Source organism: Mauremys mutica, chromosome 11 (genome assembly GCF_020497125.1).
Source record: "Mauremys mutica isolate MM-2020 ecotype Southern chromosome 11, ASM2049712v1, whole genome shotgun sequence".
Classification (NCBI taxonomy): Eukaryota; Metazoa; Chordata; order Testudines; family Geoemydidae; genus Mauremys; species Mauremys mutica.
The window spans coordinates 43,757,921-43,771,554 of record NC_059082.1 but is presented as its reverse complement, the minus strand read 5'-3'; the positions used below and the strand labels follow the sequence as shown (position 1 = coordinate 43,771,554).

Genomic DNA, 13,634 nt, shown 5'->3' with positions numbered 1-13,634 from the left:
ACATTATACAGATAGGGACTATAAATAAACAAAGAGTCTGCCTGCTACTGTCAAAGATAACATGGAAAAGAGCTATGAGTACTGTAACACCTCTCCTATAAAGGTACACCTCTACCCCGATATAATGCGACCCGATATAACTCAAATTCTGATATAATGCGGTAAAGCAGTGCTCCAGGGGGGCGGGGTTGTGCACTCCAGCACATCAAAGCAAGTTCGATATAACACGGTTTCACCTATAATGCGGTAAGATTTTTTGGCTCCCAAGGACAGTGTTATATCGAGGTAGAGGTGTAATTTGAACCAATGATCATTTTATTGTTGGCAATGCACTGTTTGGTACATTTGCAATTAAAACTGAAAATGATATTAAGAACAGGGAAGAGGCTAGTGATGAATACAGAAAGGCCAATTACAATTTCTTGGGAAATGGATTTAAATGGAAAAGCCAACAAGGAGAGGATAAACATTTCCATTCAGCTGATAGGAACTGTTGCACACACAAATGCTGAAGGTCTGGAATGTTTAATTAAAACTGGTTTAAAAGAAAAAAGCAAGTCCAAGAAAAAAAATGATGACTTAACAGATCAAATTTACGTACTTCTGTTTAAAATGAGATTTTTAATCACCGTGGACTTACCGCAATTTAATTCCTCTCCTAGCTAAACACCTTCAGTGAGCCATATAGCAAATTTATATTTAAAAAAACTAAAATATTATATTTTACTTACCGTAAAGGCACAATATAAAAATATTTAAGCAAAGTATTCCAAATAAACTGCACTATAAGTAATTCAACCATTTTTGATATATTGCTAAGCTGTGGCAAAAAAGCATAAGAATTTTCAAAACATGACTAACATCTATTTCTTGAATCCAGGTTGTCAAAACAGCCTGCCAACTATGATGAAATCTGTGAAATAGAAAGAATCTTCTTGAATTTTAGAGTTGGGGCTAAAATATCTGAGTAAAAATGAAAAAGGCATTTCTATCTTAACTCTACAATAAAGACTAGCGGCTTGATTTTTCAAGAGTGCTGAGTACCCACAAATTCTGCTGAAGTCAACACGAGCTGACAAACATAGCACGTTTAGGATACAGGCCATAGGTTTTTCAACCAGCAATATTTTTCAGGAATAAAACAACTTGCAGCCCAAGTCAGAAGTTGGCAATATAGTACATTTTCAGTGAATCTTTCCGAAGTAAAAATTTCCTTTCAATCATTTTCCGGGTAACGACCAGAGCAATGTAGACACTAAATGTGATCCTTCTTAGCTGACACCTCACTCAAATAGGAAGCATCCAATCAGAAGAGAAAAATCCCAGGATGTTAAAGTAGGCAAGAACCCAAGGATGGACTGCATTTATGGCTGATGTTCATGATTATATATATAGTCAGTGTGTCTATGCTCACATTATGTTACTAAGTTGACATTTTAAACCTCAACTTGGTCTGCTCCCAACTGTTGCCACTACTGAAGAGTCTAAGCAATCAAAACTGTATTTTTCAACTGTTTGCATACAGATATATTCAATGCTAGAGAATGTGGCTACAGTTACCTAAAAGCTCAAAGCACCAACACTTAAATACTTTAGCAGAGTGAATTTAGCAGATTCAGAATATTGTGTGTGATTAAAGATGATCACATCTGCAGATATTCAAACTTTTCTAAGGCCTGGTCTACACGGGGGCTGGGAGTGGAGGGGTCGATGTAAGATACACACTTCAACTACGGGAATAGCGTAGCTGAAGTCGATGTATCTTATTTCGACTTACCTCCTGTCCTCACGGCACGGGATCAATGGCCGCGGCTCCCCCATCAACTCCACTACCACCGCTGGCCCTGGTGGAGTTCCGGAGTCGACGGGAGTGCATTTGGGGATCAATATATCACGTCTAGATGAGATACGATATATCGATCCCCGATAGATCAATCGCTACCCGCCTGGACGGGTTGACAATCTCACATGACTCTGCTGAACACACAAGAGGTCAGACCAATGAGAGAACAGCAAACACAGTTACACGTGTGACAGACAAGATTGTCCATGACCATTGCAGGCTTTTTTATTCTTGCTTTGTGCTGTCCACGCTTTTCACATAAGGTGTTAATGTGCCTTGCTTCACAGTAGTTAGTGGCAACATAGCAAACCTGCCAGCAACTTGCTCTGTTGTAGGCTGTTGCTTCTCAGTTGCTAGGGTCAACCTGACATGCTTTCTAGTTAGACTTCAGTGAATCTTTAAAATAGTTTGTATTGACCACCGTGAGAACAGCTGCCTTGCTTTAGCTGACCATCAAATATGGCCTTGGGTATTCTCGAATTGGCCATATTAACAAGCTGCTCAGTGAGTGCAGCTGAGCTTCAATGTGCGTGCTTTGAATGCAAGACATCCAACAGCTATTAAGGAATTAGCTGGGAATCTCATCCCACCATTTAACCCTGCAAACAGACCATAGCAACGTATGAAACTGATCAATATGAACAGTTTTAGTTTTACTAATGGGTCAAAAAAATACTTAAGAATTCAGTTTATGGAGACTCTGACTTGATCATACGCAAAAAGTTTTGTCCATTTCTTTGGTGTTGAACAAGTGTCTCAGGATGAATTAAGGGTTTTGTTAACAGTGAAAGAAAGACCTCCTCATCTAAAAACGTAAATACCTCTATAAGAATTTCCATTGACAATATAGACAAAAGGAGAAATACTCCTCCACAATGCTAGGAGTTCTCACACCATCTACAAATCTAAAGGAGATGGGATGAGTTGAATGACCAAACAACAAAATCAAGCCAATAAAACCTATTCCATTAAGAAGTTTAGGAGAGTCCCCGCATCTGACAGCAAAAGATCAAGAAGTCCAGAAGAATCAAACTGAGCCCTGTTCCTCATGTGTATTTTCATTCATATCCTTGAACTCATTATTGTTTCTTCATTCAATCAACTGCAGAAAAAAAAAATCTAATATTCAATATGTAGAACAAAGAAACAATGAACCGCTTGAAGAAATATAGTAGAACCTTCATAATTCATCCCAATGAGAGTGAAGCCCTCCACAAATTAACAAGTAAAGAAAATACCAAAGATAATACATTATTAAATAGGTATTTATTTTAACAATTCTAGTTCAGCTCCAATTATTATTGATAATACCTCAATATAGTCTGTACTGTGTATTTTGTTTAAAAAAAAGCCTTAATATGCAAAATTTACTACATTGCACATTTTATAATGACAAAAAAGATCTCCTCACCTTCCAATAATGTAACAGCAGACAGAGTCAATGTTCTACTGTAATTCATGGCACACCAATGCGATGGGAAGCTGTAGATTTAGAGTAAAACAAAACTCACTTGTATCTGCCTGCTGGACCACTAGCAAGTCATACTGTGGAAGCTATCAGAGCTGAAAAGGTACTTCAGCTTAAATTAATTGTCAGATAATCAGAACCACATGAATGATCTTGAACAGAAACTAATTCATATCAATGTTAATCTAAAAGTTTAAGAGAAATAATTTGCTCAATTCAGTAATAATATCTATTCTCCACCCACCAAAACACTTACATTTTTCGCCTACATTAGTGCACTTACATAATCACATTTCCTTTTTTTTTATTCAAAAAGTTAACACAGAAATGTCATCCTAATAGAATGAAAGATGGGTCAGTGTCCCATTAAGAAGCAATTAAATTTAATAATCGTATCTGAAGCTGTTAATTAAGAAGCTAGAAGCAGAGAAATTCCACTTAAGTGAGAAAATTGTAATAAAATTCCATTTTAACTTGTTAAAGACAATAAGTAAATAATATTGTCCTGCTGTTCCAAATTAATGTTTGATCAAAAATCCAATTATCTAGACCTCACACCTGGATAAGCTTTGGTTTTCAGTTTGCCTGCCTAAAAATATTCTTCTACTATATCAACCTCAAAACCAATTGGATGTACATTCCCCTATTTTGCCACCCCAAAACAGAATAGCTTATCAGATGTATGGAAAGGGGAAATTTAGTGTCTGTTACATTTCTTTGAGTTTTCATATACAAAAGACTAAATATTTGAGGGATATATAGTCACTCTCTGCCAGCAGATAGAGACAGAACACAAGATCTCTGATGACATCCTCTACACCTGTGGCTCTCAACCTTTCCAGACTACTGTAACCCTTTCAAGAGTCTGATTTGTCTTGTGTACCCCCAAGTTTTACCTCACTTAAAAACTTACAAAATCAGACATAAAAATCCAGAAGTGTCACAGCACATATTTACTGAAAAGCTGCTTACGTTCTCATTTTTATCGTATAACTATAAATCAATTGGAATATAAATATTGTACTTACATTTCAGTGTATAGTATACAGAGCACTATAAACAAATAAATGTCTATGAAATTTTAGTTTGTACTGACTTCACTAGTGCTTTTTATGTAACCTGTTTTTGATCCTGTGGCACCTTATAGACTAACAGACCTTTTGCAGCATTAGCTTTCGTGGGTGAATGCCCACTTCGTTGGATGCAAGCACCTTGCATCCGACAAAGTGGGCATTCACCCACGAAAGCTCATGCTGCAAAACATCTGTTAGTCTATAAGGTGCCACAGGATTCTTTGCTGCTTTTACAGAACCAGACTAACACGGCTACCTCTCTGATACCTGTTTTTTATGTAGGCAAATATCTAGATGAGTTGATGTACCCCTGGAAGACCTCTGAATACTCCCGGGGTACACATAGCCCTGGTTGAGAACCACAGCTCTATATACACAAGCATTTTAGGAGTTTCAAAAGTAGAGTGAAAAACTCCATTGCCTTCTTCCTACCTGTGGAAAGAAAGCTGGACATCACACTGTCTTTGGTATAACATAACACCTCATGCTTGGCCAACTACCTCTATAGTACACACAGTAAGAGAAACAATCATCCTTCCTCCAGGTTCTAGGCCGTATTCCTGTTGTGTTTGGCTGGAGAACTGAGAGGGCGAATTATGCTTATGCCAGCTCATTATGGGCTCTGAGCAACCCTCTAATATCTGCCAGTCACCTGGTTTTGGCGACAGAGAAGCAGCAGATGCATGAATGTAAGTGGTTTCCATTCTTAGTGATGAGAAGCAATCCAAAGTGCATTCTGTACAAGAACATTGCACCTGGGCTGCCAACATGCTGCACACTTCAGCTATATCCACAACTGCATACGGAAACTCACTCAATGGTTCCTTAAGAATAGATATTCTCTGTCTCATGTTCTTGTGAACCAGCTAAGGGCTGGGGTACTGGTCTATCTGATGAAGACAACTGAGAATTCTATAATGGCAAATTATTTATGTGAACAATGACACCTAAAACCTCACATTACACCACTTTCTTCTGGATGACTAGCCTTATATAGGAACATGAAGAGAAGTACGTATTAGCCATTTATGAACGGTACTTTAAACCGTAGGACACTGGTCAGTCTGGTTGTTTCCCACAACCAGAATGGCCATTTTCTTGAAGCTGGATGAGGAATATAAAGGGTTTTAAGAGAGAGAAGGTGGTGAGTTGATACTCCTAAGTACAGTCAATCCCACCACACAAGCCATTCTGTCAAGACCTGCCCTATAATCATACATACAAACTGAACAGATGCAATGGTTAAGGGGGGCAAAACTTTCATGAAGCCCAGTGCAACTTCATAGTAAAGAGTCCTGGCAGCAGAGAGAAACATGGGAGACAGGAGCCAAGCACAGAAAGACTGACCATTTCTGAGTTTACTCTGTTCCAACCTATAGGATAAAATAAGGAAAAACATTAAGTTTTAACATTCCAATTTCCATGAAGTCTGTTTTTGGCGTGGAAGATGTGATTCTTTTATTGTACAGTCAAAATCTGACAGATTTGGCATACTTTCTAGAGAAGCTCTGAGTTACACTTTAAAGCATGTAGTATTAAACAATCTAGTATACTCAAACTCAATCTTTCTTGCTGAGCAAGCATCAAAAATATGTTTTCACATACCAAAACATGACTGTTTGAAAGCATTCTCCATTAAGGCTAGCTAGTGCCGTAGATTCTGTCTTAAGGCAGAAAAAACAGGCTGCTCTCAACTGAATGAATGGTGGAAAATCAGTTCAGTACCTCCAACACTTCTTTTGAATATTTCAGTGGCTGACACCTCTTCTATTAAGATGCCAATAAGGGCTTTTACAGAATCTTAATTGTAGGAACTGAGCACTTTATAAGAATAACATAGAATCATAGGACTGGAAGAGACCACGAGAGATCATCTAGTCCAGTCCCCTGCACTCATGGCAGGACTAATAGACCATTCCTAACAGGTATTTGTGTAACCTGCTCTTAGAAATCTCCAATGATGGAGATTCCACAACCTCCCCAGGCAATTTATTCCAGTGCTTAACCACCCTGACAGTTAGGAAGTTTTTCCTAATATCCAACCTAAACTTCCCTTGCTGCAATATAAATCCATTGCTTCTTGTCCTAGCCTCAGAGGACAAGAAGAAATATTCTTCTCCCTCTTCCTTGTAACAATCTTTTATGTACTTAAAAACTGTTATGTCCCTTCTCAGTCTTCTCTTTTCCAGACTAAACAAACCCAATTATTTTCAATCTTCCCTCATAGGTCATGTTTTCTAGACCTTTAATCATTTTTGTTGCTCTTCTCTGGACTTTCTCCTATTTGTCCACATCTTTCCTGAAATGTGGTGCACAGAACTGGACACAATACTCCAGTTGAGGCCTAATCAGCACAGAGTAGAGCAGAATAATTACTTCTTGTGTCTTGCTTACAATATTCCTGCTAATACATCCTAGAATGATGTTCACTTTTTCTGCAACAGTGTTACACTGTTGACTCACATTTAGCTTTTGGTACACTATGACTATCCCTTGCTGCAGTACTCCTTCCTAGGGAGTCATTTCCCATTTTGTATGTATGCAACTGATTGTCCTTCCTAAATGGAGTACTTTGCATTTGTCCTTATTTAATTTCATCCTATTTACTTCAGACCATTTCTCCAGCGGGAGCCGCAATCATCCAGACCTGCGGACGGGGCAGATAAACACACTGGCCCGGCCCGCCAGAGGCTTTCCCTACACAAGCGGCGACCCCTGTTTGAGAAACCCTGATCTAGCCTAACTGTTAACCCCCAGCCCTGGGCAGGCCAGAGCAGCACCAGCCCGCCAACCCCAGCCCCGCTGACCCCAGCAGCAGCCCCGGGCTGCGCCCACTGTCCAGAGCAACCCCAGCCCCTCTCCCTTTAATTGGTTAACTGGTTAAATTTTAATCATTTAAGCAGTTAACTTTTTAAATGATATTTACATCCCTATTGCCAACCCTCCAGTTTTGCTGGGAGTCTCCCGGAATTGGGCTCAATGTCCCAGAGGCTAGAAGCCAAACTGGGAGATTTTAAGCCTCTAAAAGTCTGGTGGCCCAGCGGGGCTAAGGCAGGCTCCCAACCTGCCCTAGCCCCACACCACTCCCGGAAGCGGCCAACATATCCTTGAGGCCCCTGGGGAGGGCCAGGGGGCATCCACACGCTGCCTCCACCCGCAGCGCCAACTCCGCAGCTCCCATTGGAAAGAACTAGATAAACTCATGGAGGATGGACAGGGATGGTGTCCCTAGCGGCTAGCCTCTGTTTGCCGAAAGTTAGGAATGGGCAAACAGGGGATGGATTACTTGATGATTACCTGTTCTGTTCACTCCCTTTGAAGCACCTCACATTGGCCACTGTCAGAAGACAGGATACTGGGCTAGATGGACATTTGGTCTGACCCAGTATGGCTGTTCTTATGTTCTAAAATAGGGCTAGTGGCAGAAAAGAATTCATTAAACTTGTAAACTCAGCACATTTAATACAGAAGTCACTGAGACATGAATATGGAACTTCACAATTCTATTTTTAATAAGTCACTTTGCAAAGTAGAACATTTTAAATCTGGCTGATAGTAAGAATTCCAGTATTTTAGCCATCCAGAGACTAACTGAAGAGCACTCCAGCTGACAGCAGAAAAAAAGAAACCCCAATAGTACTCCACTATCTTAGGTCTAAGTTTCTGCGTTATTGCAGGACTAAGATTCAATAGGGTTTATCTCCAACCTGAATATTTTAAATGGAAAAACCATGGATTTGACTCTTGCCTGCAGAATACAAGTAATTTCCATTGACTTCAAATGCAGGAAGTTCATTAGGACCCAAAATTCTGGCTTTTACTGGTGTTATTCTTAGGGAGGGTAAAAGAAATTAAGAGGTATTAGCTGGCAGACTAATTCATACCTTTCAGGGAAAATCTTGAGCCTAGTAGCAAAATCCATAAAACATCCATTTGCAGTAGGCAATGAAAATCACAAACCTTGTTAGTTCATCCATCCTCTCTCTCTAGTTACGTATGCGGGATCTGACAAAAGCATATTTGACAGCTGCCTTAAGAGCAAGTACAGACCTGGCACTTAGCTTCTTAGTATGCCAGCATTACAGATCAAGTCAGTACCTACACTTCAGATGAACTGAATTTAGCCACCACGTCATGTCCCAAAATAATGCTTCTGGGTGTTGGAACAAAGATTCAGACTATTTTTCTCTTTTCAGATTCAAATTGTTCATGGAAGCCAGTGATGCAATATAAGTTTGCAGAGGAAATAAAAGCAAGCATACTGTTATATTTTTCTTTATTAAATTTACATTCTTTACCACATTTATTTTTCCTTTGTACATTTAAAAATAATTCATGAAGGCATTACCTTATGTAAAACCATTCCATATTTATAGGTCTGTTACTATATGCCTCTGGCTTTCACAGAAGTCATTTTGCATGGATTTAACTGTATGGTTATGAGCCTATTTTATACAGCTCCAGTATATATTATGGAACTGAATTACTTACATGGTAGATAAAAATAGGGATTTTTTTTAAATATATATTTAAATCATATTTTATTTTAAAATACTTTTATTTAAAACAAACCTGTTTAAAATTAATTTGAAATTATGACAACCTAAGGCTTAAGTTTACTATAAGCTATTAAATATATTTAAATGAAATAAAATATTAACCAGTTACATGTTTTCTGACAAAGTTTTAAAGAAAGTCGAACCAATGAAGTCACTGGTAGAAGTCACTGGCTAAGACACCTAGAAAGTTTGTTGCAGAGCTAAATCAGCTTTTGACAGCAGTAGCCTCTTCTTCAGGTGCAAAGAAGATATTTTCTTCATTTCAGTTTATTTAACTTGTTTTGTTCAATTACTAATTCCTTTAAAGTTAAGAAACTGATTGGGAGTTGAAAAACTTCTTCCAACCTATGAACAAAACCTAGGTGTGAGAGGATAAGATCTACTAGTTCTAAAATCTTGAAGGACATGGTGACTAGAAACAATCAATTCACTAACTACAGATAATACTTATTTTACTAAATCAGTTTTAAGTGCAAAATATGTTTTGATACCAAATTATTATGTACGTGTTATGAAATAAAGAAGCTCCTGGCAGGGTTTTTAAATTCACTCCCCCACCCCTCTTGTTCTAAAATAGCTTGAATCTGATAATCCACAGAGCAGTCTGCAAATCTATTTTTTTTTGTCCCCAGACATTCAAAATGGGGTGGAATTATAAGGATAGACAGGGAACTAGAGTTTTTCAGTTAAGTGATTTACTGGTGGTGGGTTGTGCTGAACTGTATGGATGAATCTGGTTATTTTTTAAGTTATTTCAAAGGAAACCAGAGATAATTTCAGATGGAGAGTCACGTGGCTTAGAGCAAGCTACTCCCACTATATCCTGGTATGATGACATACCACCTTGAATTTCAGTCTCAAACTAAGCAGGGTATGGTCTGTTCGCTATTTATTTAGGTGGGTGACTTCCTGGAACATCTGATATTTCTTTGAAGTGTGATTGCTATGTAATAGGGCATCTATATATATTTTTTTCCAGATCTCAACTATGACCAAGAATTTATGTTAAGTCTGAGGTGTACGGAAAAAAAAGTGTGGGGCAGAAGGGAGGAAAATGTACGGAGAGATTCCAAGAGCATCATGCATCACCCTGTATCTTGACATGTTGTCAGCATGCATGTCAGTAAGTTCTCTAAAAATGCATGACTGCATATCATGGGAGGCTTGGGGGGAGAGAAGAGAGAATCAAGTATTAACAGCCCTGTGGGTCTTTTGAGAAAGTAACATTATTCTTGAATGCTTATGAATCAAGGCCCTAAAAGATAAGGCACAATATGGGGTATTAGTTGATGTCTGATATAGACCAGATCAGACCAGGGACCAGAATGATTAGCTTCTTACACCCTTACCTATGACCTGGAGTAAAAAAAGGTGAGTAATCATGGGGGATTCCAATCTGAGACACATATGCTGGGACTCTCATACTACCAATATTAAAACATCCTTGGAATTTCTAAATATTATAGATGACAATTTCCTAACTCAAAAAGTGTTGCAACCAGCATAGGGGAATTCTATATTACACCTCATCTTGACAGATAGAGGAACTGATCAGAGTTAAAGTTAATGGTAGCTTAGGCACAAGTGACTACGATTTGGTCCCATTTATAATGTGCAAACACAATGAAGTCCACACCAGCAATATACTTGGTGCTTTAACTGTACCAATTTCATAAAGCTGAAAACAATTATGAGCCAAATCAGAAAAATTTGAATGTTATCTAGGAATTATTTGAGTACACTTACTAGATACAGTAACTCCTCATTTAAAGTCGTCCTGGTTAATGTTGTTTTGTTGTTACATTGCTGATCAATTAGGAAACATGCTCATTTAAAGTTGTGCAATGCTCCCTTCTAACGCCGTTTGGCAGCCACCTGCTTTGTCCACTGCTTGCAGGAAGAGCAGCCTTTTGCAGCTAGCTGGTAGGGGCTTGGAACCAGGGTGGACCAGCGGCCCCACTATCAGCTCCCCGCTCTCCTACGTTCCCTGTGCAGCAGTTGCCCAGTAGGCTAGCAATTGCAGCTGTCCCTCCCTTCACTGCCATGTGCTGCTCTTGCCCTCTGCCTTGGAGCTGCTCCCCGAGACTCCTGCTTGTTGTGCAGGGGGGGAGGGGAGGAAGAAGGGGGCTAATGTCAGGGTGTTCCCCTCCCCCCTGCTCCTGAACCCCACTTACCCCATCTTCCATAGAGCAGGGGGGACACACAACAGAGAGCTTCCAGACAGCAGCAGCTGTGGTCTCAGCAAGCTGATCTAATTAACAAGGCAGTGTACTTAAAGGGGAAATGTGCATCTCTCTCTCTCTCACACACACACACAGTGTGTGTCTCTGTCTGCAGTGCTCTCTCACCTGCCTCCATTCCTCCTTCCTTTTAGACTGTGAGAGTTAATCCTTGAGGGCTCAGCCAATTGCTAGTTCATCATTTAGCAGTAAGGCATTCCCTGGAAAATATCCCACCCTCTGACTCCTCTACCTCAACCAAGCTTCACAATCATCATCACTGTGTACCAGTATTGTTTGTTTAAAACGTATAGTGTGTGTATGCGCGCACGCGCGCATATATAATATAGTCTTTTGTGTGGTGAAAGAACCTAACCCTCTCACTTACATTAATTCTTATGGGGAAATTGGATTCACTTAACATTGTTTTGCTTAAAGTCGCATTTTTCAGGAACATAACTACAACGTTAAGTGAAGAGTTACTGTACCCAAAAAGCCACAACCAAGGAAGGCTATATTGATTAAAAAACTGGTCTGATTTAGAAGGGAAGTGAAGGCAGCTATAAAAACTAAAGATGAATATATAACAAATGGAAGAAAGGGAAAGCTGACAGTAACCAATAAAAATCAGAAGTCAGGAGCTGAAGGAAACTTATAAGGGATGCCAAGGAACACAATGAGAAATCCATGGCCAGCTGAATTAAGGGCAATAAGTAGTTTTAAAGTATATTGGGAACAAAAAGAATCCTAACAATAGTATTGGTCCATTACTAGATGGAAACAGTAGAATTTTCAAAAATACTGCAGAAAAGGCAGAAGTGTACAATAAATATTTCTGTTCTGTATTTGGGAAAAAACAGATGATGTAGTTATATTGTATACCACTTTTTCCGTTCCACTAGTATCACTGAAAGACGTTAAACAGCAGCTAGTAAAGGGACACATTTTTTAAATCAGTAGGTCCAGAAAACTTTCATCCAAGAATCTGAAAAGAGCTGGCTGATGGGCTTGCTGAACCATTAATGTTGATTTTTTTATCAGTTTTGTAACACTGACAAATTTCCAGAAGACTGGAAAAAAACAAATGTTATGCCAGTATTTAAAAAGTGTAAATGGGATGACTTGGGTAATTATAGGCCTGACAATGATCCCAGGTAGGACAATGGAGCAGCTGATATAGGACTAATAATGAAGAATTAAAGGAAAGTAATACAATTATTGCCAATCAACACAGGTTTATGGAAAATAGATCCTGTCAAACCAACTTGTAAAAAGGTATCATGTTTGGTTGATAAAATTAAGAGTGTTGATGTCATATACTTAGACTTCTGTAAAGTGTTTGACTTGGTACCACACAACATTTTTATTAAAAAAACAGAATGATATAAAGCTAACAAGGAACACTCTAAATGGATTAAAAGCAAACTAACTAATAAGTCTCAAAACGTAACTGTAAACATGGAATCATCATTGAGCAGATGTGTTTCTAGGGGGTCTGTAGCAGGGTGGTTCCCCTGCTCCTGCCTTAAAGGGCTTAAACCAGCCCTGGGAGGAGGCTGTGGCTGGAGAAAGCAGCTCTAAAAGCCTGGGCTGATTGGGAGAAGTGGCTGCAGCTGGGGCCATGCCCCAAAATGACCCAGCTGGCCCTATAAAGGCAGAGAAACCAGGGATAAACAGAAGTCTCCCTCTGCCTGTAGTGGGAGAAGGGCCTGGCTGCAGGGAGCCGGAGACAGGGTACCTGAGTGAAGCAGGGCTGGGGAAAGGCAGAGGAGCTGGGGAGCTCCAGCCTGGAAAGCCCCAGGCTGCGGGGAGGGGATACCCTAAGACTGAGGGGTTACTGCTAGGGGGCAGCACCCCAGGTAAAAGGGGCACCGGGTCCGGGAGGGACATGGGGGGCCAGAGGACAGGCAGATCACCAGCCTGCAGAGGGCGCTCTGGAGCTGGAACTAGCTAATTCCCTGAGTCACCAGCAGGAGGCGCCGCAGGGGTGAGTCCGCATGTCTACACAGTCCCACAGGACTCTGTTGGACCTAAGTTATTTAACATTTTCCTCAATGACCTAGGAAAAAAAAAATCGTCACTGATAGAGTCTGCAGATGACCCAAAAATTGGGGGAGTGGAAAATAACAAAGAGCATGGGACACTGATACAATGGTAAGCTTGCTGCAAGCAAACAATGTGTGGTTTAATATGGCTAAATGTAAATACATACATTTAGGAACAAAGAATGTAGGCCCATACTTACTGGATGGGGGACTCTGCCCTGGGAAGCAGTGACTCAAAAAGTTTTTGTGGTAGATAATCAACTAAATATGGGCTCCCAATGTGACAATGTGGCCAAAAGGGCTAACATGATCCTTGGATTCATAAACAACTGTTTAGCAGGAATAGAGAGGCTATTTTATCTCTGTATTTGGCACTGGTGCAACCGCTGCTGGAATACAGTGTCCAGTTCTGGAGTTCACAATTCAA

General features: G+C 39.8%; 1 protein-coding gene across 8 annotated transcripts in view; it reads right to left on the bottom strand.

Annotated features, from left to right (window-relative positions):
* Positions 1 to 13,634, bottom strand: part of NEO1 (neogenin 1) — a 553,761-nt gene that overhangs the window by 435,726 nt on the left and 104,401 nt on the right. Inside the window, exon 2 of one of the 8 annotated variants that reach the window (XM_044979727.1) lies at positions 3,255 to 3,325. The exons of the other annotated variants lie outside the window; for them this stretch is intronic. Coding sequence (XP_044835662.1) covers positions 3,255 to 3,325 — 71 coding nt within the window. The remainder of the gene's footprint in view (positions 1 to 3,254; positions 3,326 to 13,634) is intronic. 8 annotated transcript variants of the gene reach the window in all.